The sequence below is a fragment of the Trachemys scripta genome, chromosome 8 (assembly GCF_013100865.1).
Source record: "Trachemys scripta elegans isolate TJP31775 chromosome 8, CAS_Tse_1.0, whole genome shotgun sequence".
Classification (NCBI taxonomy): Eukaryota; Metazoa; Chordata; order Testudines; family Emydidae; genus Trachemys; species Trachemys scripta.
In genome coordinates this window covers 34,832,924-34,859,749 of record NC_048305.1, presented here as the reverse complement: position 1 = coordinate 34,859,749, position 26,826 = coordinate 34,832,924, and the positions used below count along the sequence as shown (strand labels likewise).

The 26,826-nt window shown below is 46.2% G+C and overlaps 1 protein-coding gene across 2 annotated transcripts in view; it reads right to left on the bottom strand.

Moving 5' to 3' along the window:
- The window catches only part of UBE2D2 (ubiquitin conjugating enzyme E2 D2), a 53,869-nt gene that overhangs the window by 9,024 nt on the left and 18,019 nt on the right, over positions 1-26,826 (bottom strand). For both annotated transcript variants that reach the window (XM_034778143.1, XM_034778142.1), the window contains exons 3-5: positions 23,205-23,236; positions 23,046-23,123; positions 22,536-22,641 (exon numbers count right to left, since the gene is read on the bottom strand). In XM_034778143.1, the coding sequence (XP_034634034.1) occupies positions 22,536-22,641; positions 23,046-23,123; positions 23,205-23,236 (216 nt within the window). The remainder of the gene's footprint in view (positions 1-22,535; positions 22,642-23,045; positions 23,124-23,204; positions 23,237-26,826) is intronic.

Genomic DNA, 26,826 nt, shown 5'->3' with positions numbered 1-26,826 from the left:
AATATCCAACCTAAACCTCCCCAACTGCAACTTGAGACCATTACTCCTTGTTCTGTCATCTGCTACCACTGAGAACAGTCTAGATCCATCCTCTTTGGAACCCCCTTTCAGGTAGTTGAAAGCAGCTATCAAATCCCCCCTCATTCTTCTCTTTTGCAGACTAAATAATCCTGATTCCCTCAGCCACTCCTCATAAGTCATGTGCTCCAGCCCCCTAATAATTTTTGTTGCCCTCCGTTGGACTCTTTCCAATTTTTCCACATCCTTCTTGTAGTGCGGGGCCCAAAACTGGACACAGTACTCTAGATGAGGCCTCACCAATGTCGAATAGAGGGGAATTATCACGTCCCTCGATCTGCTGGCAATGCTCCTACAGCCCAAAATGCCATTAGCCTTCTTGGCAACAAGGGCACACTGTCGACTCATATCCAGCTTCTCATCCACTGTAACCCGTAGGTCCTTTTCTGCAGAACTGCTGCCTAGCCACTCGGTCCCTAGTCTGTAGCAGTGCATGGGATTCTTCAATCTTAAGTGCAGGACTCTGCACTTATCCTTGTTGAACCTCATCAGATTTCTTTTGGCCCAATCCTCTAATTTGTCTAGGTCCCTCTGTATCCTATCCCTACCCTCCAGCGTATCTACCACTCCTCCCAGCTTAGTGTCATCTACAAACTTGCTGAGAGTGCAATCCACGCCATCTTCCAGATTATTAATGAAGATATTGAACAAAACCAGCCCCAGGACCGACCCTTGGGGCACTCTGCTTGATACCAGCTGCCAACTAGACATGGAGCCATTGATCAATACCCATTGAGCCTGATGATCTAGCCAGCTTTCTACCCACCTTATAGTCCATTCATCCAGCCCATACTACTTTAACTTGCTGGTAAGAATACTGTGGGAGACTGTATCAAAAGTTTTGCTAAAATCAAGGAATAACATCCATTGCTTTCCCCTCATCCACAGAGCCAGTTATCTCATCATAGAAGGCAATTAGATTAGTCAGGCATGACTTGCCCTGGGTGAATCCATGCTGACTGTTCCTGATCACTTTCCTCCCCTCAAAGTGCTTCAGAATTGATTTCCTGAGGACCTGCTCCATGATTTTTCCAGGGACTGAGCTGAGGCTGACTAGCCTGTAGTTCCCCGGATCCTCCTCCTCCACTTAAAAAAAAAAAAAAAAAAAAGATGGGCACTATATTAGCCTGTTTCCAGTCATCTGGGACCTCCCTGATCGCCATGAGTTTTCAAAGATAATGGCCAATGTCTCTGCAATCACATCAGCCAACTCCTTTAGAACTACACCTTCAAGTAGGTGATGAAATTAGGATAAGATTCTTGGCTCCAGCAAGATCCCACTGCATCATTCTAGGAGCAGAGTGGACCTGTAGCCTCACTGGCCAGTTGAGGATTCCTTCAGCATGGGGAAGTCCCCAGGAGTGATAAGTGCTTGAAGTGCCCCAGCAACCTGGCTAGCAGACTTCACCATTGGGGCTGTTAGCAGCTTTGAGACAGCACACTCCTGAAACCAAAATGGCCCCTGGGTCTGGGGTAGGCATACATAAAGTTACCTCCTCCCTTCACCCTTCCAGTTCTGCCTCAAGCACAGCTGTACCAGACCTAATAATCAAGTCATGCAGTACTTGAGTTAAAAATACAGAGGTAAAATTTTAAATGGATTTTATGTTGGGCCCTAGCTCTCATCTCCCTTCCCAAAAAGGCCAATCAACTCTTATCTACATCCCCTGTCCTGTTCTAATTATGTATAGCCAAACTCAAATTGTGATACTCAATATGCTAAAAATAGGCTGCTATTTACTAAGTCACGAATGTATTCTAAGTAGAGCTTTCAGCCTGACATCATCTCCTCCATCCACCACTGAAGACATCACAGGTTCTTAAAAGACTATTTTCCAGCTTGTCTTCCTACTCTAATGGGCATTGAACTATGACTTGTGAAGTTTTCAAGGCTCATGCACTAAGGAGACTAACTTTCGTAAGAGATAAGCCTATACACTATATATAGCCTAAGGGACAGAACTTTTACTCCTAGAAGATACATGTCCCAACTTCTCAGCCACAAATACAGGACACAGTGCCCAACAATGGGGTGATTATCTAGGTGCCTTTATTTTCCTTAGCTAATCTGTAGAACTCTTGTTTATGCCTCCAATTTTTAGGCTACACTGTAATCAACAGGCTTTTTGTTCTAAAAAAGTGAGAAGGGGGAATACTGCCCTAATTTTCTGAAGTCTAAAACAATGGTTCAGGTTCATTCAGAAAGATAACGGGTTCCTATCAGACCAACTTCACTATATACTGGATGTAGGTTAATAAGACAATGACAAGCTACCTATACTCCCATCATCAGTTAAAGAGGTATTCTTGATGCACCTGGCAGAATTCAGTTCAATATAAATGATTTTTTTTTTTTTTTTTTTAAACAAGACCAAGTTGAGCACAGCAAAGAGTTTGAGTGTTAAAAATTGCAGTTTCTTAATTTGAGGGAATCAGCTCAATTGTGAGGACAACTTAATTTCCTGACTTGAAACTTTCAAGAGTCACATTAGAAACTGGCAGCCTACCAAACTTAATATTTAAATTGGAATGTAGTCTACTTTAAATTTGCTATTTTAAAAAAAAGCTAGGGGAAGAGTATAGTAGGCTCAACCTATAGATGAATCCAGATATTTTAGCCATGCTTACTGAGAGCAAGCTACAATTAATTGAGTTCTCATGTATAGGGTTTTGTTACACAAAACAAGTCTAATGATATTTTTCCTTATGAAAACAATAGAAAAATAAGAGGCAAGGGCCTGTAGCTCCAATATCCTCCTGGACGACATTCTAGTCACCAGGAAAAAGGAAAAACAGATATAAAACAACCTTCCACAAGCCTAGCAAGCGCCAAATCTGAGTCTGAAAATATTCAGGCTTTCAAAACTTAAGTTTACAAATTTAACCATTTCAGGAATAATTTTATGAGGAGATTAACAAGAAGCCCTCTGAACTGGAATATGGCAAGATGAAATTACCGTCAATTAGGGTTGTATTTCTGCACTGTGATGAGGAATAAAATGAAACCCAGATGGATATGATTCAGGATAAATCCTTTCAGTTCAGAGTCAAAGTGCTTCCATTTAAAGTGCAGGAAATACTTTGTTAAGAAGGTCCTATTTCTTGGCCATGACAACCTGTTCAAGGAAGAGAATTCTCCAGCACCACAGCAATCGATCTATGGTGATGGGGGACTTCAACTACTCAGACATCTGTTTGGAAAAATAACACAGCAGGGCACAGATTATCTAACAAGTTCTTGGAATGTATTGGAAACAATTTTTTATTTCAGAAGGTGGAGAAAGCTACTAGGGGAGAGGCTGTCCAAGATTTGATTTTGATGAACAGGGAGGAACTGGTTGAGAATTTGGAAGTGGAAGGCAGCTTAGGTGAAAGTGATCATGAAATAGTAGAGTTCACGATTCTAAGGAATGGTTGGAGGGAGAACAGCAAAATAAAGACTATGTATTTCAAGAAGGCAGACTTTAGCAAACTCAGGGTGTTGGTAGGTAAGGTCCCATGGGAAGCAAGTCTAAGGGGAAAAACAAATTGAAGACAGTTTTTCAAAGAGACATTATTAAGGGCAGAAGAGCAAACTATCCCACTGTGTAGGAAAGATAGGAAATATGGCAAGAAATCACCCTGGCTTAACCAAGAGATCTTCAATGATCTTAAAAAAAAAAAAAAGGAAGAGTCCTACAAAAAGCGGAAACTAGGTCAAATTACAAAGGATGAATATAAAACAAAATATCACAAGTACGTAGGGACAAAGTTAGAAAGGCCAAGCCATAAAACGAGATCAAACTAGCTAGAGATATAAAGCGTAACAAGAAAACATTCTACAAATACATTAGAAGCAAGAGGACAACCAAGGACAGGGTAGGCCCTTTACTCAATTGGGGGGGGGGGGGGGGGGGTGGGGGAGGGGATAGAGACAATAACAGAGAATGTGGAAATGGCAGAGGTGCTTAATAACTTAGTTTCGGTTTTCACCAAGAAGGTTGGTGGCGATTGGACGTCTAACAGTGAATGCCAGTGAAAATGAGGTAGGACCAGAGGCTAAAATAGGGCAAGAACAAGTTAAAAATTACTTAGACAAGTTAGATGTCTTCAAGTCACCAGGGCCTGATTAAATGAATCCTAGAATACTCAGGGAGTAGGCTAAGGAAATATCTGAGCCATTAGTGATTATCTCTGAAAAGTCATGGAAGACGGGAGAGATTCCAGAAGACTGGAAAAGGGCAAATATACTGTCAATCTATAAAAAGAGAAATAAGGACAACCCAGGAAATTACAGACCAGTCAGCTTAACTTCCGTACGTGGAAAGATAATGGAGCAAATAATTAAGCAATCAATTTGCAAACAAACATCTAGAAAATAATAAGGCGATAAGTAACAGTCAGCATGGATTGGTCAAGAACAAATTGTGTCAAACCAACCTGATAGCCTTCTTTGACAGGGCAACAAGCCTTGTGGATAGGGGGGACGTGGTATATCTTGACTTTAGTAAAGCTTTTGATACTGTCTCACATGTTCGTCTCAAACAAACTAGGGAAATGCAACCTAGATGAAGCTACTATAAGGTGGGTGCAAAACTGGTTGGAAAACGGTTCCAAGAGTAGTTATCAGTGCTTTACAGTCATGCTGGAAGGGCATGAGTGGGGTCCCGCAGGGATCAGTTCTGCATCCGGTTCTGTTCAATATCTCCATCAATGATTTAGATAATGGCATAGAGAGAGTACACTTATAACGTTTACAGATGATACCAAGCTGGAAGGGGTTGCAAGTGCTTTGGAGGATAGGATTAAAATTCAAAATGATCTGGACAAATTGGAGAAAGGGTCTGAAGTAAATAGGATGAAATTCAATAAGGACAAATGCAAAGTACTCCATTTAGGAAGGAACAATCAGTTACACATACAAAATGGGAAATGACTGCCGAGAAAGGAGTACTATGGAAAGAAATCTAGGGGTCATAGTGGACCACAAGTTAAATATGAGTCAACAGTGTAATGCTGTTGCAAAAAAGCAAACATCATTCTAAGATGTATTAGCAGGAGTGTTGTAAACGAGACGTGAGAAGTAATTCTTCCGCTCTACTCCACGCTGAGGAGGCCTCAACTGGAGTATTGTGTCCAGTTCTGGGTCCCACATTTCAGGAAAGATGGAGACAATTTGGAGAAAGTCCAGAGAAGAGTGACAAAAATGATTAAAGGTCTAGAAAACCGGACCTAAGAGGGAAGATTGAAAAGGAAAAAAAAAGGGTTTGTTTAGTCTGGAGAAGAGAAGACTGAGAGGGGACATGATAACAGTTTCAAGTATATAGAAAGAAGGTTGTTACAAGGAGGAGGGAGAAGAATTGTTCTTCTTAACCTCTGAGGACAGGACAAGAAGCACTGGGCTTAAGTTGCAGCAAGGGAGGTTTAGGTTGGACATTAGGAAAAACTTCCTAACTGTCAGCGTGGTTAAGCACTGGAATACATTGCCCAGGGAGATTGTGGAATCTTCATCATTGGAGATTTTTAAGAGCAGGTTAGACAAATACTTGTCAGGAATGGTCTAGATAATACTTAGTCCTGCCACGAGTGCAGGGGATTGGACTAGATGACCTCTTGAGGTCCCTTCCAGTCCTGTGTGTGTTTATTTCTATTCTGGTGGCACAGAAACCTCAATCAATATTTCCCCCTCAAGTCAGACCAGGCACTGTATAAACACATAGGAGTAGCAGTCCTTGCCCCCAAAGAGCTGTTAGGCCAAACAGAAAAAACGAAGGGAGTATTAGCCACATTTTACCAGACAAACTCCAGCAGAGATTAAGTCATGTGACCATAGTAACAAGTCTGACAGAAGTAGGAAATGAACACAGACCTTTCAAGTCCCAGCCTAGCACTTCCAACTTGCAACACTGACCTTCCTTTCTGATTGAGGAGACTCCCGGAGAGTTTGAATTCACAGAAGATACCCTCCTGGAATCTGAAGACAACCCTAGTTGTCTAAATTGGCATGGGCTTTAATATAGATTTATATTCAGAAGCAGAACAAGTAGCAAGTCATTTTGGCTCAAGCCCTATTTTTAGAGTCTCATGCCTTGTTAATAACTGTAGGTGTATTTTTAGACAAGGAAGATGGAACAGTCTCTGCCAATTATGTGGTATAGACAAAGTTGCTAGCAACTCCCAATGGTGGTAGTATACTGAGTGATTGTTTCCCACTCAGCCAGAGGAACTTCCACCATGTGTTTGCTTATTCTTGGGGCTAGGCCAGGAGTAGGCAACCTATGGCATGGGTGCCGAAGGCGGCACACAAGCTGATTTTCAGTGGCACTCACACTGCCTGGGTCCTGGTCACCGGTCCGGGGGACGCTGCATTTTAATTTAATTTTAAATGAAGCTTCTTAAACATTTTAAAAACCTTATTTACTTTACATACAACAGTTTAGTTATATATTAAAGACTTATAGAAAGAGACCTTCTAAAAACGTTAAAATGTATTACCGGCACACGAAAAAGACGGTTACTCATCTTTGTAACTGTTGTTCTTCGAGATGTGTTGCTCATATCCATTCCAATTAGGTGTGCGCGCGCCGCATGCACGATCGTCGGAGAATTTTCTACCCTAACAACACCCGGTGGGTCTGCTGTGGAGCCCCCTGGAGTGGCACCTTCATGGCGCTGGATATATACCCCAGCCGACCCAGCACCCCCTCAGTTCCTTCTTGCCGGCTACTCTGACAGTGGGGAGGGGCGGGGAGGTGGAATGGATATGAGCAACACATCTCGAAGAACAACCAGTTACAAAGGCGAGTAACCGTCTTTTCTTCTTCGAGTGCTTGCTCATTTCGATTCTAATTAGGTGACTCCCAAAGCCTTACCTAGGTGGTGGAGTCAGAGTGAGACATCGCTGTGTGCAAAACCGCTGATCCGAATGCAGCATCGTCTCTGGATTGCTGTACCAGCGCATAGTGAGCAGCGAATGTGTGGACTGACGACCAAACTGCAGCTCTACAGATGTCCTGGATCGGGACTTGAGCCAGGAAGGCAGTCGAGGAGGCCTGGGCCCTCTTGGAGTGAGCGGTGAGGCGCGGCGTCGGGACACCGGCCAGGTCGTAGCAAGCACGAATACAGGATGTGATCCGAGAGGACAGGCACTGTGAGGAGACCGGTGAGCCTTTCATCCGGTCGGCCACTGCAACAAACAGTTGTGTCGTCTTCCTAAACTGCTTTGTATGGTCAATATAGAAAGCCAGAGCCCTGCGTACGTCCAAGGAATGCATACGCAGTCTTGACGAGTAGCGTGTGGCTTAGGATGGAAGACCGGGAGAAATATATCCTGGTTCACGTGAAAAGGTGAAACTACCTTGGGAAGAAAGGCAGGGTGGGGGCGAAGCTGCACCTTGTCCTTATGGAACACAGTGTATGGAGGCTCAGACGTAAGCGCCCTGAGTTCAGAAACATGTCTTGCTGAAGTGATGACTACAAGGAAGACTGTCTTCCAAGATAAGTACAGGAGTGAACAGGTAGCCAATGGCTCGAACAGAGGCCCTGTGAACTTTGAGAGAACTAGGTTGAGATCCCACGTCGCAACGGGTTGGCGTTGCTGTGGGTACAGTCGGTCTAAGCCCTTGAGGAATCTAACGACCATCGGGTTAAAGAAGACTGAGGAAGTGAGTTCTCCTGGGTGGAATGCCGAAATAGCGGCCAGGTGAACCCTAACCGAAGATATCGCCAAGCCCTGCTGTTTTAGGAATAGGAGATATTCAAGAATAAGAGGAATAGGCATCTGCAAGGGGGGCGTGGCTCGTTGCTTGCACCAACAGGAGAACTGTTTCCACTTGGCTAAGTGGACCGTGTAGAGGGCTTTCTACTTCCCAGCAGAATCTGTTGGACAGACTGCGAGCATTGCCGCTCTGTCCGATTCAGCCATGGAGCATCCACGCTGTGAGGTGGAGCGATTGTAGGTCGGAGTGACATAGTCGGCCGTGGTCCTGAGAGATCAGATCTGGGCACAGGGGAAGCGTGATCGGTGTTTGAATCGATAGCTGCAGAAGCGTGGTGTACCAGTGCTGCCTTGGCCAAGCCGAAGCGACTAGAATCACCCGTGCCTGGTCTCTGCGTAGCTTGAGCAGTACCCTGTGGACCAGTGGAAATGGAGGGAAAGCGTAGAACAGGTGGCCCTTCCAGGTTAGAAGGAACACGTCCGACAGAGAGCCCAGAGATCGCCCTTGCAGGGAGCAGAACGTGTGGCACTTCCTGTTGGCTCAAAATGCGAACAGGTCGACCTGGGGAAATCCCCACCTCTGGAAGACTGAACAGATGTCCGGGCGAATCGACCACTCGTGTGTCTGGAAGGACCTGCTGAGACGGTCCGTTAGCATGTTCTGGACTCCAGGAAGGAACGATGCCGTGAGATGTATTGAATGGGCGATGCAGAATTCCCACAGGCGAATGGTCTCTTGGCATAGAAGCGATGACTGGGCTCCTCCTTGCTTGCTGATGTAAAACATGGCCGTGGTGTTGTCGGTGAGGACTAACACGCAACGGCCCTGTAGGAGACTGAGAAATGCCTGACAGGCCAGGCGCACCGCCATCAGCTCTCGAACATTGATGTGCAGGGCTAGTTGGGGTGTGGTCCACATTCCCTGCGTATGGTGCTCTCCAAGGTGAGCGCCCCAACCTAGAGATGAGGCATCCGTGACCAGGTGCAGGGATGGTTGAGGGGCGTGGAATGGCACTCCTGCGCAAACCGCTTTGCAGTCCAGCCACCAAGTGAGAGAGGCCAGGAGTGAGGTCGGGATCGTGACCACCAGGTTTAGGCTGTGTTGATGAGGGCGGTACACTGACTATACCCAGGCCTGCAGTGGGCGAAGCCGAAGTCTGGCGTGCCTGGTTACATAAGTGCAAGAGGCCATGTGACCCAATAGGGCAAGGCACGTCCTTATTGTGGTAATCGGAAAGGCCCTGAGCCCTCGAATGATGCTTGTAACGGTATGAAAGCGATTGTCTGGTAGAATAGCTCGGGCAAGTCTGGAGTCTAGGACTGCCCCAATAAATTCTATCCTCTGGGTTGGCTCTAGAGTGGACTTCTCTTTGTTGAGTAGACTGCCCAACTCGTGGAATGTTTGTACTATTATGTGGACATGAACTTGAACTTGCTCTCTGGTGCGGCCGCGTACCAGCCAGTCATCTAAATACGGGAACACCTGTATCCCTTGTCGACGAAGGTATGCTGCCACGACAGCGATACACTTTGTGAACACTCTCGGAGCCGCAGACAAGCCGAAAGGAAGGACTGCAAATTGGTAGTGCACCTTGTTTACCACAAATCGAAGGAAGCGCCTGTGAGGGGGATAGATCGCTATATGAAAATATGCGTCCTTCATGTCGAGGGCGGTGAACCAGTCTCCAGGATCCAAGAAAGGGATAATGGTCCCCAAGGAGACCATGCGGAACTTCAACTTTACTATGAATTTGTTGAGTCCGCGTAAGTCTAAAATGAGTCGCAGACCCCCTTTTGATTTGGGGATCAAGAAGTAGTGGGAATAAAACCCCCTGCCCCTTAACTCTGGTGGCACCTCCTCTATGGCTCCCATAGATAGGAGGCCAGAAACCTCCTGTATAAGGAGATGCTCGTGAGAAGGGTCCCTGAAGAGGGACGGGGAGTGGAACGAAGAAAATTGGATAGCGTAACCCCTCTCCACCGTGCGAAGGACCCAACAGTCTGATGTTATGAGGGATCAAGCACGGTGGAAACGGGAGAGGCAATCCCGAAAGGAGGGAGATGGATCCTGGGAAGTGGCTGGGGCGCTGTCCTCAACCGCACCTTCAAAAGTTTTGCCTAGGATCTGAAGGTGGTCTAGGCGGGCCCTGGTTCTGACCGGATTGAGGGCTGGTCGACCTTCGCCTACCACCTCATCCCCACCTTCTGGCGAAGTCCTCTCTCGGACGAGGCGGGGAAGGGTAGAACCTTTGAGGCTGGGGCCTAAAGGGTCTACGCTGGGGCCCTGGGACATGCATCCCCAGAGAGCGCATGATCATTCTCGAGTCCTTGAGGCTCTGCAGCCGAGAGTCCGTCTTCTCTGAGAACAGCCCCTGGCCCTCGAAAGGTAAATCCTGCAGGGTCTGCTGCAGTTCCGGCGGCAAGCCTGAGACCTGAAGCCAGGAAACTCGCCGCATGGTGATACCAGACACCAGCGTTCTGGCGGCCGAGTCCGCTATGTCCAGTGAGGCTTGTAAGGAGGTCCTCGCCACCTTCTTACCCTCCTCCACTAAGGCCCCGAATTCTTCCCTTGAGTCCTGGGGAACCAACTCTTTGAACTTCCCCATGGAGTTCCATGAGTTAAAAGCTGTAGTGGCTCAAGAGTGCCTGCTGGTTTGCCGCTCCAAGCTGCAGCCCTCCCGCCAAGTACACCTTACGCCCGAACAAATCGAAGCGCTTAGCGTCCTTCGATTTGGGCACTGCAGCCTGCTGGCCGTGACGCTCTCTTGCATTTACTGATGACACCACTGGTGAACACGGTGGGGGATGAGTATATTAGTACTCATAGTCCTTGGAAGGGACGAAGTACTTCCTTTCTACCCCTCTGGCTGTGGGTGGAATAGAGGCAGGAGTTTGCCATATGGTAGTGGCATTAGCCTGAATCGTCCGAATTATTGGTAATGCCACCCGGGATGGGGCATCAGCCGAGAGGATGCTCACCACCAGGTCCTGCACCTCTACTATCTCCTCCGCCTGGAGGTCCATATTACACGCCACCCTACGTAATAGGTCCTGGTGGGCACCAAAATCTATCGGGGGCAGGCCCGAGGTTGTTGTACCTCCACCGCCTCATCCGGGGAAGATGAGGAGGATGCCTCAGGGGGCAAGGGGTCTAACGGAGGGTCTTGTTCTAAGGGTCCCTGAAGCGGAGCATCGCCTGCCCCTGGACCCAGGGCCTGAGGCAGTGTAGGCACGGGAGCCTCCATGCCCCCTGGGGGAGGACAGGAGATGGTGGCCTCCGGGACTCTGGGCTCAGAGCGTGCCGAGCGAGAGGCTGATGGTGGAACCCCTTGCGCCTGGTGATATGCACATGGGGTCCAGAAAGACCAATGCGTAGGGTCCTGCGCAGGGTCCTCTGCCGCCTCCTGCCAGTGGCCCAAGTCAGCCGCAGCAGCCTGGCCCTGAGTAGTGTACGCAGCTCTCGAAGCCCCGGAGGAGCGAGATGCTGATCTCGAGGGCCAAGGCAGTGCCGAACGAGCTGGAATTGGCTCGGTACAATACGGTGCCAACCGGTGCCTGTCCGTAGGCGATCAGTCCCTGCGCGGTGCCGGTGAGCGGTACCGGGATCGGTGCCGGTGCCATGTCGGTGCCGAGATCCGGATCTGGACCTAGAAGATGACGACCGCGAGTAGACGTGGTACCGGGAGCGGCCCCTCGAAGTGGAGCGGCGCTCGTACCGGTGCCGAGAACTACGTCTTGAGTCCGATCGGTACCGATGATCCTGACGGTGCTGAGACGTAGACCGGTGCCGTGAAGAGGATCTCTGCCGCGAGTAGGACCGGTGCCGAGGTGATAGTTGGCGCCGGGACTGCAAGCGGTGTCGGGACCTGCTCCGAGATGTGGAGTGGTGCCGTGACTCCACGTCCGGAGATGGCGGGCGTACCAGGGCAGGCTTGCCCCTGGATTGCACTGTGCGAGGAGCTGACTGTGCCGGTGGTTGAGATGGTGCCGGCTCCGTGAGAGCGATAAGGTCTCTCGCCGTCGCAAAGGTCTCCGGAGTAGACGGGAGACAAGGCTCCACCACCAACCGAGGTGGTGAGCCAGTCCGCACCGAACTCAACGGGCGCGGTGCCGGAGTCGACGGTGTAGCCGGTACTTGCTTCTGGAGCTCTAAAGGAGAATGCGGCTCTACCCCCGGCACCGGGGGAGCTGGCGTCTGCAGGACAACAGTGTCCCGGAGACAGGGAACGGCACCGAGGCCCCTGTGCCGGTCGTGGTGCCGAAGGAGGCCGGTGCCGTGAGGCCTTATCCGATTCTGCCCGCGGTGCAGTACCAGTCGGTGCCGCAGGGGCGCTGCGCACCGAGACGCTCGGTGCCGGGCGCGCCGAGGGAGGATCCGGGCTAAGTGCCGCCTCCATGAGGAGCCTAAAGTCCCGCTCCTTTTTGGTTCTCGGTCTGAAGGCCTTACAGATCTTGCACTTATCTGTCTGATGGGACTCTCCTAGACATTTCAGACACGAGTCGTGCAGATCATGCATAGGCTTGGCACAGGACGCGCATGGCTTAAAACCAGGAGCCTTGGGCATGAGCCCGGCTATGCACTGGGGGGAAAAGGGGGGAGAACAACCCCCTTAACCCCTGCTAACTATTTACAACTATTTAAAATGAAGATGAATAACTATCTAACACTATATCACAACAATAACTACAACTATCTACAAAATTAACAGGATAAGCTAGGGAGAGTGGAGAACAGCTATGCTGCGCTCTACAGTTCCAACGACCGTCAGGGGCAGTAAGAAGGAACTGAGGGGGCGCTGGGTCAGCTGGGGTATATATCCAGCGCCATGAAGGCGCCACTCCAGGGGGCTCCACAGCCGACCCACCGGGTGTTGCTAGGGTAGAAAATTCTCCGACGATCGTGCACGCAGCGCGCGCACACCTAATTGGAATCGATATGAGCAAGCACTCGAAGAAGAACCTTAAATTAGAGTGAATAAATGAAGACTTGGCACACCACTTCTGAAAGGTTGCCGACCCCTGGGCTAGGCCATAAACATTTCAATGAGTGCTCAAACCAATCCCAAGAGTTTAAGGATACAATCTGTCCTCCAGAGAAACTACAGAACTTTATCTTTGGATACTTTTACCTCCTCTGGAAGTTTTGGAACTGGGCACTAATTTCTTAATTGGATTAGGAAGGTACAAGAAATTAAGCAAAATCTTCCCCTGCAAGGTACTGCCACTCGTTCTATAATCCATACCGGAGCACTGACTTCCTATTTAGGAACTTTTCTGAAGGTTAGCAAAATGGGGATAATGAGTTTTGGCATAACAAACTGCAGGGTGTAACCACATCAGGATCCACCAAACTGGAGATTAAATTTATGCCAGAAAAAAAATGGAGTGATGATACCTCTTGGCCTTCCTTCATGGATTACTAGGATTAATATCCTGTATTTTTTGGACTATCACCTGCTCAAGACAGTTTGGCCAGGAAAAGAGGCCTGACAGCTTTAATCTTACAAACTAGCCTTTGCCAAACATTCAGTTTCTTGGGTACTTTGTGTCTCCCAGATCTAGGAAAGAAGACTTCCCTGAACAGATTGGAAGCTTTAGCCTCCCTGAGGAACCTAAGAAGTTTCCAAGAGGCAAAGTGTTTCTGCAGTACCCCTACAGGCTCCAAAGCCCCCCCCATGTGCCTTCTCCCTCATTTAACATACAGTAGAACCTCAGAGTTACTAATACTCAGGAATGGAGGCTGTTTGTAACTCTGAACAAAACATTATGATTGTTCTTTCAAAAGTTTACTACTGAACATTTACTTAATACAGCTTTGAAACCTTACTATACAGAAGAAAAATGCTGCTTTTAACTATCTAAATTTAAATTAAACAAGCACAGAAACAGTTTCTTACCTTGTCAATTCCCCCCCCCCCGCTTTTTTAGTAGTTTACATTTAACACAGTACTGTACAGTATTTGCTCTTTGTTGCGTGATTGCATACTTCTGGTTCTAAATGAAGTGTGTGGTTGACTGGTCAATTTGTAACTCTGGTGTCCAGAACTCTGAGGTTCTGCTGTATCAGTTTAAAAAAACTGATGAGTCTCAAATTGTCAAAAGGGATTTTTAAAGATGCCATCACCCACCCTATTAAAGCCTTTTTCCTGCTGCTGTCCACTAGAGAGACTGGAAACAAGTTTCCCCAATACAGAGAAGTATGGTGATAACGTAGCAGAACACTACTATTACATTCATCAGCTCTTCTCAGGACAAGCTATTTTTATTCTGCCTACACTGAATTACACTTGCCTGCTATTGACAGTCACTTAAAACCATCCAAGTCTTCTTGAATCTGGCTATGGTCTCTCACCATTTGTTCCACTTCCAATATCAGTTATAAGCTTACAGATTCCATCCCCACATCCCAGCCAAATGGTTGCATGATATGAAGGCCTCTCTTGCAATTCGATTTTTAGCTATATTTCCGAACACTCCTACACCCAGTTGTGCTATTCTGGCCATCTCCAAGTTACATTCTGAAAGTGAACAGGTTTACTGACCACATTACGAATTAAGAGGACTTGCAATCAAAGATAACAATCCTGGATTCAGGGTCTTGGCATTTAAGGGGAATAGGTTTTTTATGGTTGCTGGCATACTATGCCATTTGTATAAGGTGAGTATCTAGCCTCTTATGTGTGTGTCCATCAAGCCCCCAGTTAGACTATTGTAATACACTCTGCCTGGGGCTAAAAGATACAATTTTAGATACAGTTTCTACAATGCAGCAGTTTTTTCCACTTCAGAGGAGAGCTGCTATGATTATCTTACAAGTGCTCCATGCCCCCTACCTCCCCCAGAGGCTTCCCATTAGTTTCTGGATATAATTAAAAAACTTGATTCTATTCTTGAGGGCCTCAGTGGGCTCTGAATTTCAATGTCAGACCACCATTACATTCATTCCCTACTGTGACAACTGCACGCACTGCAAATGCTGTAGCAATCAGGGTACAAGGGTGAAAGTTTCAGGAGATAGTTAGAGACAGCATTTTCCTGAAGGCCCTCAACTTCATGGAACTCTAGTTGAGAGCCTTAGCTAAATGCTGTAACAGCATGATGCAAAAAACTCACGAATTCATGCTCCCAATAACTCAAGCCAAAGAAAAAGTGAATAAAAGCTTAGATCATTACTGAAATTCTGTTATAGGTGGCGCAGATAGTAATGCCTATAGTAAAGGTTGCCCAGCACTTTCAGTGTCAGAAATGAAAAATAGGGTCTTAACTTTGTTAAGCCAACCATTTAGGCTGAAGTTTTTCCACGACAGGTATCTGCCTCAAGATCTGAACGTATTTTCAGTGAGAATGTGAGATCTCCAGCTAACAGTTCAGCTATTTATGAGAATGAGATTAGGGCAAGTTTTGCCTGTGCTTAAAAACATTACAAGTACCTCACTGAGAACTGCCAGTGCCGCCGTACTGAAATATGGCACGGGGTCACTGTAATGTCAGAGAAACACCTTTCACCATTCCTATAAAAATCTTCCCAAATTTGGCTGAATTATAAGCCTCTGAAAAACCTCAGCTCACACATGCTCAGTAGAAACTTGTTAGGAGTATGGCAAGTAAATTCTTCAAAGATTTATCTGCAGTGAGCATGCACGTTCCCTAGATCAGCGTTTTTCAGAGTTCGGGTCGCGACCCAATACTGGGTCATGGCATATAAGGCACTGGGTTGCTCTGGTCAGCATCTCCGACCGGAACGTTAAAAGTCCAGTTGGCGGTGCTGCCCAGCTAAGGCAGGCTAGGTGCCTACCTGTTCCGACATCGCGCTGCACCCCGAAAGCAGTCAGCAGAGGGTCCGGCTTCTAGGCAGGGGGGCCATGGGGCTCCGTGCGCTGCCCCCAACCTGAGCACTGCACTCCGGTTCCCGACCAATGGGAGCTGTTGGGGGAGGGCAAGGGGGAAGTGGCGGTGCCTGCAGGTGAGAGCCGCGCAGAGCTGCTTGTGTGCCTCCGCCTAGGAGCTGGACCTGCTGCTGGCGGCTTCAGGCGAAGCATGGGACTAGGACTGGTGGGAAGCCTGCCTCTGCACCCCAGTTGCACCGCCAGAGGCAAGTCTGCACCCCAACCCCATGCTCCAATCTCCTTCCCCAGGCCTGAGCCCCCCAATCCTCTTCCTGCACCCCAAACCCCTCATCCCTCCCAGAGCCTGCACCCTCAGCCCATAGCCCTGACCCCCTCCCACATCCCAATGCAGAGTCCCCCCCCAATCCCCGACCTCACCCCAGAGCCTGCACCTCCAGCCCAGAGACCTGACCGCCTCCCACACCCCTGCCTCAGTCCTGAGCCTCCTCCCCCCCCCCCCACCCCCCCCCCCCCGCCCAGAGCCCCCTCCCACACCCTGAACCCCCCCATCCCCAGCTCAGTTGGGTCACAGGCATCAACAATTTTCTTCAACTGGGTCCCCAGAAAAAAAGTTTGAAAACTACTGCTCTATATAACTGATTATGCTCCAGCCCAGGGATGAGATACTCACCGCAACTGTTCCTCCAAACCACTAGGGGCACTGTGCACAAGAATGTGCAGTGTTTTCAATGCTTCCCATGCCTGCTGGTACACAGGCAGCCACCTGACTAATACAGGGGAGGATTGGGGCACAAGGGACTACCTCCCATGAGAGCCCACTCCCTTCCAGAATTTGCAACCAAACCCATAACTTCCCAGTTTAAACATTCCTTTGCTGCTATCAAGCAAATAGCTGCGAAACCCACTGGCAAAGCAAGAGCACGTGCACGCACAGGCTCCATGAAGAAGATAAGTTTTCTCCTGCTATCAGTTACTTTAATTAGCTCACATGGTAGAATGTTGTGCTGAAGAAATAAAAATCCCAACGCCAATGATTACTCATGTGAAGGAGAGGTCAACAAGGTTCACAGTTAAAGAAAATCAATTATCTTGTCAAGTTAAGTTTCATACTTAGAAAATTACACACAAAAACGACAGTGAAAACATTAAGGTTGCTAAATCAAGCAACTCAAAAGTTAAAAAATGCCAGAGAGTTAAAGTTGCCCATTCAAGCTTCCTTGTGCATATGCATTATGTGAGCCTTTATTACATGATCACACAGTATCTTCCATCCCCCCCCCCCCCCCCCATGACCCCTGCCTAATTCAGTGCACAGGCACTATGGGAATGAATCAGGGTTGTGTAGTGAAGGAGACTATTTGTAGGATCCCCTGATTCCTTTGTTGAAGAAACTGGAAGATGTGTAGTGAATTTGGCAGGATAGTGAAGGCAGAGAGGATGATCTCCTGATTAAGGCAGTTGAATGTTGCCTTGAGAAATTGGTTTCTATTCCTGCATCTACCACAGAGGTCCTGTGATGCTGGGCAAGAGTGTGTTTTGGTGCTTTACAGGTGGCCAATAACTGTGTGCCCAATCTGAGACACCAGAGATTTGAATTGGAAAAGTGCTGAGTGAGCACTCAATTGCAACTCCCATTGGCATCAATGGAAGCTATGAACATATCTATATATAAAAATTCCAGGATTGTCACTCTAAAGCCTAGACTGACTGCTGAGTCAGCATGAAGCAATGGAAACAGCTACAACAGGGGCTCTCAAACTGGGGGTCAGGACCCCTGAGGGGGGTCACGAGGTTATTACATGAGGGTCACGAGCTGTCAGCCTCCACCCCAAACCCAGCTTTACTTCCAACATTTATAAAACAGTGTTAAATATATTTAAAAAAAGTGTTTTTAATTTATAATGGGGGGGCTTGCTATGTGAAAGGGGTCACCAGTACAAAACTTTGAGAATCACTGAGCTACACGCATGGCTGAAAGCTCTTTGTTTAGAATATCACCAGGTTCAATCACTGGGATTCACTGTCTGTTACCATCCAATTTTTAAATTCTCAGACATTTTAAATTTACAAATTATACCTGTGTGACAGCACAGGCTTTCAACTATTAGTAAAACCATAAAATGCTAAGTATTCTGAAAATCCTAGGTTTCTCAAATGGGGCACCCAAAACTAGTGGGCATTAATAATTTTGGCTTTAATCTTTGTGCCTCAGTTCCCATGTGTAAAATGAGGATGTTGTCTCACTTCACATGGGTTGTGTGAAGATAATTCATTAAGATACTAAGACACAGAGCTTAGTATTCAGTGCAGGTTTTAAATGGTGTGAAGTAATGTGCAGAGCCACACTGAATGAGGTTAAAGAGAAATATTGAATAGCTATAGTCCATACTGTGCACTGCATTAGGCAAGGGTCCTGTGGGACAGTATCTGATCATGGTAGTTAAAGACTAGCATAATACATATGCACAAGGGGACTGAATTAAGATTGCATGGGCAACCGTCACTGACATTTGCCTTAACTTCACAAAAAACCCATACATTAAAAGAATGTAATCTATATGTAATTTTGCAAGTCAAGTCACTGCACACAGCTCATGCAAGCAAAAAGCCACAACCCAGAAGTGGTTAAAGAACAAGTTGCATTAAATTTGTCGAAAATAAGAGGTCTTCATTCATCCTTCCCTTATATTCTTTCTTATTAGCAATTCCTATCACCATAGGAGGTTCACTTATACCGCAGAACCTCAGAGTTACGAACACCAGAGCTACGAACTGACAGGTCAACCACACACACCTCATCTGGAACCAGAAGTATGCAATCAGGCATCAGAAGAGACAAAAAAGCAAATGCAATACAGTACGGTGTTAAATGTAAACTACTAAAAAAAAATAAAGGGAAAGTTTAAAAAAAATTTGACAAGATAAGGAAACTTTCCATGCTTGTTTCACTAAAATTAAGATGGTTAAAACCAGCATTTTTCTTCTACATAGTAAAGTTTCAAAGCTGTATTAAGTCAATAAACTTTTGAAAGAACCATAATGTTTGTTCAGAATTACAAACATTTCAAAGTTACAAACCTCCATTCCCAAGATTTTCATAACTGAGGTTCTATTTGTAATTGAAGTCTACATATTGTTGCTGATGTAACACGCAATTTAAAGAACTCTCAGCCTGAGTCTTCAGCTACCATTGTTACTAGACCAAATATCATTACAAAACAACTTACAGAAAGCTTCTCCATTTCAGTTTATGAAAAATTAAAGAAAGCTATACAAACAGGAAAGAGAAATTAAGACAAGACAAGCCACTGCCCTGCAAGTTGACAAGACATCTCCAAGGTGTAATACCCAAAAGTACCTTTGGGAACATGCCAGACCAGTAATGTCTAGCCCTGCAGCCTTGTCAGTGCCAGATGACTCAGAAGGTTATGTAAGAAGTCTTGTAGTGCAGTTAAGCCTCACCCTGACCTAGACAAAGATTCTTCCTAACCTTTCCCCTCACCTCCAGCAGTTAGTGGTTGGCTTATGCCACGGTGAATAAAGTTGTATGTGCTATTTTCTGCTAAGCTCTTAACCTCAGTGACACGCTATAATATTTAGTTCTACAAATTAATTATGCTTTGTATAAAAATCATTTCCTTTTATTCATTTTAAGTTCACTGCCTTTAAGAAAAAAATAGATTTTAAGCTGTTGTCCTTTAAAGAGAGCACTGATTATTCAGTTTGAACTTTCTTTAAAAGAAGGTTCAATCGAACTTAATGGCTTTAGCCGATCATTAGAGCTGATCAAAATCTCTTGGAACAGTTCTGTCAAAAATCTTAAGACTCTGGAAGTGTCAATTTTGATAAACGTTGAGAGAATAGAGGCCAAACAAATTGCGTAATTATATAGTTAAGATATTAAATATTTTTGTATTATGTTTTAAACTTATTTTAAGGAGTCAGTTTTTCCAAACAGATTTCCTTTCTTTGGTAAATGTTGACTTTGTTCCAATTCGGAACAAAAACTTCAAAAATGTTGGAATTTCCATGGAAAACCTATTTCCTGATGAACTCTACTAATTGTGTACTAAGAACAAAGTTTCTCTAAGATCCCTGAACTTCTTCCAGCGAACTTAGTTGATTCCCCATTCTGCCTCTACATTGAGAGCTGGCATTCAGAGTTGACATGGCAGAGCTAATATTTCCACTGCCTCCTTTTCAGTAGGCATTTGGTGGATTGTCCTTGTATGACCATTTGGGGAATCTGTGTAAATTTATAAATTCTAGTTTGGGAGGATGAGCTCTTTATCAAACAACTCCATTTTGAATGTGGGGCTGAATGCTTTGTTGTATTTTTACTTCCATGCTAGGCTGAATTTCCAAGGGATAGTGACAGGGCTAACAAGGGAGGGTCACTAAATCTTGATGACCTCTAGTCACATGGAGGGCCCCTTGGACAAAGAAATGGCTACCACTCAGCAAACCCCAGTTTTTTAAGTCCGGACTCCAGGAAAACATAACTTAACAATGGATCATCTGGTGGGGGACTGCATCTCATGAGACTGATCAGGAGTACTCTGACAAAGGGGACTGGAAGTTATCAAAGAAAGGATCTCACTGGCAATATTGGAAGGAGATGGAAAAGAAACCAGAGAAATTCCATGTTTCAGAGAAGAAGCCATCTACAGGAGGGCAGGGGTGATAGAAGACTGACAAGTCCCAAACAACACAGAGTGGTGAGGAAATTGAGGAAGGGAAATGTATACACAAGTCTGTTGTTTAGATATGTATATTTCTTGTACTTATCAATGTAATTGTGTTTGAAACCTTTGCAAAGCCTATGTATTATGTGCTTCACTTATGTGCCCCTGGAGAGGTACTGTAAACTACAGTGCTCAAAAGGTTGGATCTCTGAAGGGTGTGCTTGAGCTACTGTGGTATCTTTGGGGTCAGAACAGGACCTGGTGTCTAGAGCTGCTGGACCTGGAGGACTCACTGCCACGAAAGATTAACAGTCTGTATGAGGAAGTGTGCAAGGGAATATGGAGCCAAAGATGATGGCTGTAGCCCACTGAAACCCAGGGAAACTGAAGCGGTGTTTAGGTTCCAGCATGACGACACCCAAACAGCAGCCTGGGGAGTTTTACCAGAGCTGTCACATCCTGCTTTTTATTTTATACCAAATAAAACATAAACCATCTTATACTTTGCTTTTAACTGTTTGGTTCCAGCTTCTCTAGTTTCCCTTTTTCTATTTTATATATGCTATTTATACTCTTCGCTCATTGTTCCTTTTAAAACCCTTCCTGTATAGAGAAAAATGTATTTGCTTTGGAAAAAAAGACAGCTCTGTGTGATAAAGTACACAAAGAAAACTAGATGGTGATCAAAGTTTCTGTAGGCAAAGGTCATAAGTAAGGAAATTGGTATCTTAATTTGACAGTCAAAGGACTCAAGATCTAGTTTATTTTCTCTATTGATGCTGGATCGTCACTTCATAGCAGTGACAATTTCACTTTCAGCTTCATGAACGAATAGTGATCCCTGGTCTAGCTCTTTTGTTTCCAACTGCTTCTGCAAACATACAGGTTCTTGAAGGCCACACTATATATTATAGAGTATCTGGAAGTGAGCCAGCCTAACTGCTCCCATTAGGAGCTTTAGTACACAAGAGAGGAGGTAACAGGAGCTGCCTTCATGGACAACCACCAGCATTAGGTGAACATCTAGAGAGACGGGAAGAACGAACCTGGAAACCCATGTAGTGGCATGGGAGAGAAAGATTATGTCAAATTGGACATGAATGGCCCTTTAACATTGGATATATTGCTTGTCCAATACTTCACAAATTATGATCCTCTAGTTTGAGGGAAAGTAAAATGTACCCCACACAATGGCACAGATGGTCATAAAAACAGGACATACCAAGTTGAGATTTTTCAGGGCATGTAGGGCAGTAGTTGAGGATATTGCAAGACAATTTGTTTTGGAACAATGTGATCTTAGCAAACCCATGCCTCCATGGTTTTATCATTCAGTTCCACTAAAAGATATAAGAGTTTGTCCCTATGTATATTTTCCTCTGAATAAAGGAAGTCTGCTTTAAGATGTTTTACTCGTGTAAATTGACTTAAATAGTCTGATTTTAACAGCTTGTCTTGTTAGATATAGCTATATTATTCTAGAATAGCACCTATACACATGAATTATTCCCTTCCAAGTACAAAACCTACCAAAACAAGACTCTCCAATGCACATGCATCTTCCCATGGAGAAAAGATGAGAATAAAAACCACATGCCAGATACATAGTCACACTGCTAAGCACACTACTGGAAAGTGCTTTACTACAGTCATGAGCGTGGTATGAAAATTCATTACTACAGGCACTTTCCCACCCCATGTTCTTAAACTCCTAAATGTAAGTTAATTGTTCAAATGCATATGAACAAAGGTACAGACCAGCAAGACTGGGTAATGAGGTAAGAGTTACCTCTGCTTATGCCACTGAGATAAATCAAGGACTCATTGATATAACTAGACCATAGGGACAGTGTTTAAGATTCTAGATGAAAAGTATAAAAATAAATAAAAAAATAATGGAGATATCCCATCTCCTAGCACTGGAAGGGACCTTGAAAGGTCATCGAGTCCAGCCCCCTGCCTTTACTAGCAGGACCAAGTACTGATTTTGCCCCAGCTCCCTAAGTGGCCCCCTCCAGGATTGAACTCTCAACCCTAGGTTTAGCAGGCCAATGCTCAAACCACTGAGCTATCCCTCCCCTACATGCAGCACTCATGGAGTTAGATATTGAGCTAGAAGTTTTGACCACATGAGTAATCAGGAATAGGCAGGCAACAGTTTTTCACATTAATAAATCCAAATAAATAATTTAACAAAAGTAAGATTACCTCCAATGCTCATTTAGTTACCTTTTGAAATAGTTAGTGCTGGAGACCACTGTGACCGTAGAATATCAAGACAAATGCTGCCATTACTGTTAATATTTGGATGATAGATTCTTGTTGTAAATGCAACCTGCAGAAGAGGGGAAATTTCAGTTTAGGCTCATCAATGTAGGCCGGGGTAGGCAACCTATGGCACACGTGCCAAAGGCAGCACGCAAGCTGATTTTCAGTAGCACTCACACTGCCTGGGTCCTGGCCACTGGTCCAGGGGGCTCTGCATTTTAATTTAATTTTAAGTAAAGCTTCTTAAACATTTTAAAAACCTTATTTACTTTACATACATACAACAGTTTAGTTATATATTATAGACTTATAGAAAGAGACCTTCTAAAAACATTAAAATGTATTACTGGCACGAGAAACCTTAAATCAGAGTGAATAAATGAAGATTTGGCACACCACTTCTGAAAGGCTGCCGAACCCTGATCTAGGCTATCCAACACTCCACTATGTAGATTTATACAAACCACTCACCTTAGGTGGTTTGAAGGGGTAATCTGTTGGGAAGTGAATTGTCAGGAAAAATACTCCACCCTGATAGGGACTGTCATTCTGTTAAAATAAAGAATCATTATTACAAGAGAATCAACTTCAAGGGTTCTTTACACGGAGATGTGAAATTCATATACTTACTGGTCCCATTATTGTAGCTTGCCAATGGAACACTGAAAAGAGGAAAACACAAGTTACTTACTATAATTTATAATCTGAAAAGTCCAAAAGTATTTGCAGTTATCACCAAAGCACTGGTCAGTAAACTGTATGCATATGTAAAACAACCCTTTGAAGAAGGGGTAGAGCAGGGCTAGGCAAACTTTTTGGCCCCAGGGCCACATCTGGGAATAGAAATTGTATGGCAGGCCATGAATGCTCAGAAAATTGGGGTTGAGGTGTGTATGGGCGCGGGTTCCAGGGAGGGCCAGAAATGAGTTCAGGATGCGGGAGGAGGCTCCAGGTTGGGGAAGGGGAATAGAGTGCAGGGGAGGGGGAGAGGGTGAAGGCTCCAGCTGGGGGTGCAGGCTCCGGGGTGGGGTTGGGGGATGAGGGGTTTGGAGTGCAGGAGGCTGCTCCGGGCTGGGACCAAGGGGTTCGGAGGGTGGGAGGGGGATCAGGGCTGGGGCAGAGGTTTGGGGCATGGGGAGAAGCTCAGGGTGCAGGCTCCAGGAAGCACTTGCCTTAAGCAGCTCCTGGAAGCAGCGGCCATGTCCCCACTCCAGCTCCTATGTGGAACCGCAGCCAGGCAGCTCTGCGCACTTCCCAGCCAATGGGAGCTGTGGGGGCAGCACTTGGGGTCGGGACAGCTTGCAGAGCGGAGCCCCCTGGCTGCACCTACACATAGAAGCCAGAGCAGGGTGATACTGCTGCTTCCGGGAGCGGTGTGGGACAGCCCCAGACCCTGCTCCCTGGCTGGAGCAGAACAACGCTGAAGCAGGGCAAGTGCCAGACCCCACTCCCCAGTGGAAGCTCGAGGGCCATCTTAAAACGGCCCATGGGCCGTACTTTGTCCACCCTGGGGTAGAGTGTAGTAAGCCAGGAAACTCCTACATGAAAGTTGAAATACGTAGTACCACACCAACAACACAATCCCTAGAAGTCTAAATCAAACCATTCACATACCATCTAGCCATACTCCCATCCTACAAGACACCATACAGTACATTCTGCTACAGTACAAATCTACACTGCCACACATCCAGTTATATAAGATCAAGGTCAAATATTCAACTACATAGGGACGGTTGACAGATTTTTTTAAACTAGTTTTTAAAAACTTCTTGCAAGCTACGAGAGTTTATAACCTTAAAAAAAAAAAAATCAAACATTTGAGCAATAAAAAAGCCTGACCAACTATACAGGCAAAGAGTGAAACTGACTATACAAGTTATGAACAGCACAAAGTTAAAAGTTAGTGCTTTTTGCTAGCTTTTCAGTTCTAATGATACGGAGATATTAATTCTAGTACCGCAGTATCAGTACAAGTAACAATTTAGAATACAAGATTCAGACAGATGTAATCCTGAAATTTACTACATCTCTAATTCCTACTTTGGCATACTTGGATTTTTAGAAGAATTCTGACTTTCATAAATGTCTATTTTAAACTAGGAGAGGAGAAACAAAATATATATTTAATATGAAGCAAATAAGGCCCTAATTGTGAAACTAGACCAATTTTGGATTTGTAGGGAGGAGTGTGGGAAGACACTACCTGCACAGGAGCCATGGGAGTTCACACAGGCATAAGGGTCTGCCTGCATGGGTCTATTTGCAAGATCTAGGTTTAAGTTTAGTTTTAAGACAATGGCCACAAACATGAAGCGTACAATGAGTATACAAAAGACTGATATTTCAGAGAGATTGTAAGTTGGCTGTAGATCAAAGAATGTATATGGTTATTTAAGGTAATGCACTTGATTAACTGGTTGTACATTATGTAGAGTGTCTAGAGTTACCCAGGATAAAAGACTGCTAAAAAGTCAGCAAGTCTCAACCTTTGGGCTCAATACACATTTGTAAACCTTGATGGCTTGTCACAACCCAGAGATTTCTCCCCTGCTGATGCTTCCCCAGACCTGATGCCCCACTTCTCCTGCAGGGGTCCATCAGGGTGCTCAGAGCTAAGATTCCAGATGCTCTGGCCAGATGTGAACAGCTGAGGACCTCATACAGTGGCAACTGGGAGTGGCAAGCTGAGATATCCCCAAAACAGCCTCTCCCCCATAGCCCGGGGGAGGCAAATGGCATTATGGGGCAGGTGAGATTTGGGGACCTGGAGGTAAAGTGGGGAGACTGTGGTATAATGTGGAAGGAGTTGTGAGTTTGGGGAAGGAAGTGGGGGCAAAGAGGTGACGAGCCAATAGCTCCCCAAAAAATACAGCCCCACATAAGGCCCATGGAGGGCAGAGGGTAAAGGGGTGGTATAACAGAAGGAATCATCCCAACTATGAGGGAGAACCGCCTCAGGGGCTTGGGATGGGGGCAGCCAGAAAGTATGGAAGATGGCCTGGGTTGCAGGGAAGGGGCTACATTGCGGGCCACTATTTCCCAACCGCCCCCTCCTTGCTCTTGTCCAAAGGGTCTGGGTAGGCTCAGCTCCCTGCTTCAGGTATCACAACCTTTGAGGTCACAGCACCACTCAGATTTGGCCCAGACCTCCTGATAGGAGCTGGCCAGGCCTGGATTGGCGAGAGTGGCATTGTGACCTGGCAAAGGGGGTCAAAGCACCACTCACACAAACTTGGCCTGATTGTCATAATGATGCAGAGCCAGCTTGGCCAAACCCGAGCACTGCTGCAACTATGTGCAACAGGTCGCAATGCTCAGAGTAGGGAGCCCAGCTGGTTCTGAGATTCTGGTGACTCTCAGGTTGAGAAACCCTGCTATATAAGGAATACAAGACCTCATGCTGCAAGACAGGCAAAAAACTTTATGGGGTTAGGAAGAAGTTTCTCCTACACAGGAGATTTAATAAAATATTCAATTTGGGGGTTTCTTGCTTCCTTTGCAAGGTCTGATGTTAGTCAGAGTTCAAGACAGGACACTGGACTAAACCACCACTAGTCTGATATCCTATCTTCCTATGACTGTGTAGAAAGGAATACATCCAGGAGTTTGGCCTGCTCCCATCGCTCTTCTGGGGGGTGGGGGGGGGGAGAGAGAGGAGTCACTATATGGGGAGCTGCTCCCCCATCCACCCAACCCCCTGTGCATCTGGACCCACCTCATACCCAGATTGCCCCTCCAAGCCTCACGCCCTGCACCCAGAACCACCACTGACCAAAACTCACACCGCAACAAGCCTCATCCTTTGCATCTGGAGCCCTCCTGCACCCAGACCCCCGCAATCCCCACTGAGCCCCACCCCCCCGCATCTGGACCTCACCCTGCACCCAGACCACCCCCCAGACTCAAACCCCCACCCCAACAAGTTCCATCCCACATGCACCTGGCCCACCCTGATTAGCTCCCCACATGCAGACTCCCATCCCACTGAACCCTACAAAGCCAGCACCCAGACCTGCACCTCACCAAGCCAAGCCAGTGCCTGGACCCCCCCAGCTGAGCCCTCCACCCCCAGACACCACCCTCCACCTAGCTCCAACCACCTTCACCTGGACCCTCCTGCAGAGCCCCATTGTGTCTGCATTCAGATACCCCCCGCACCAAACAAGCCCCTGTTCATCCAGATCTCCCTCGCACCCAGACCCCCACCAAGCCGCGCACAGCCAGATTGCCCCACACCTGACTGAAGGGA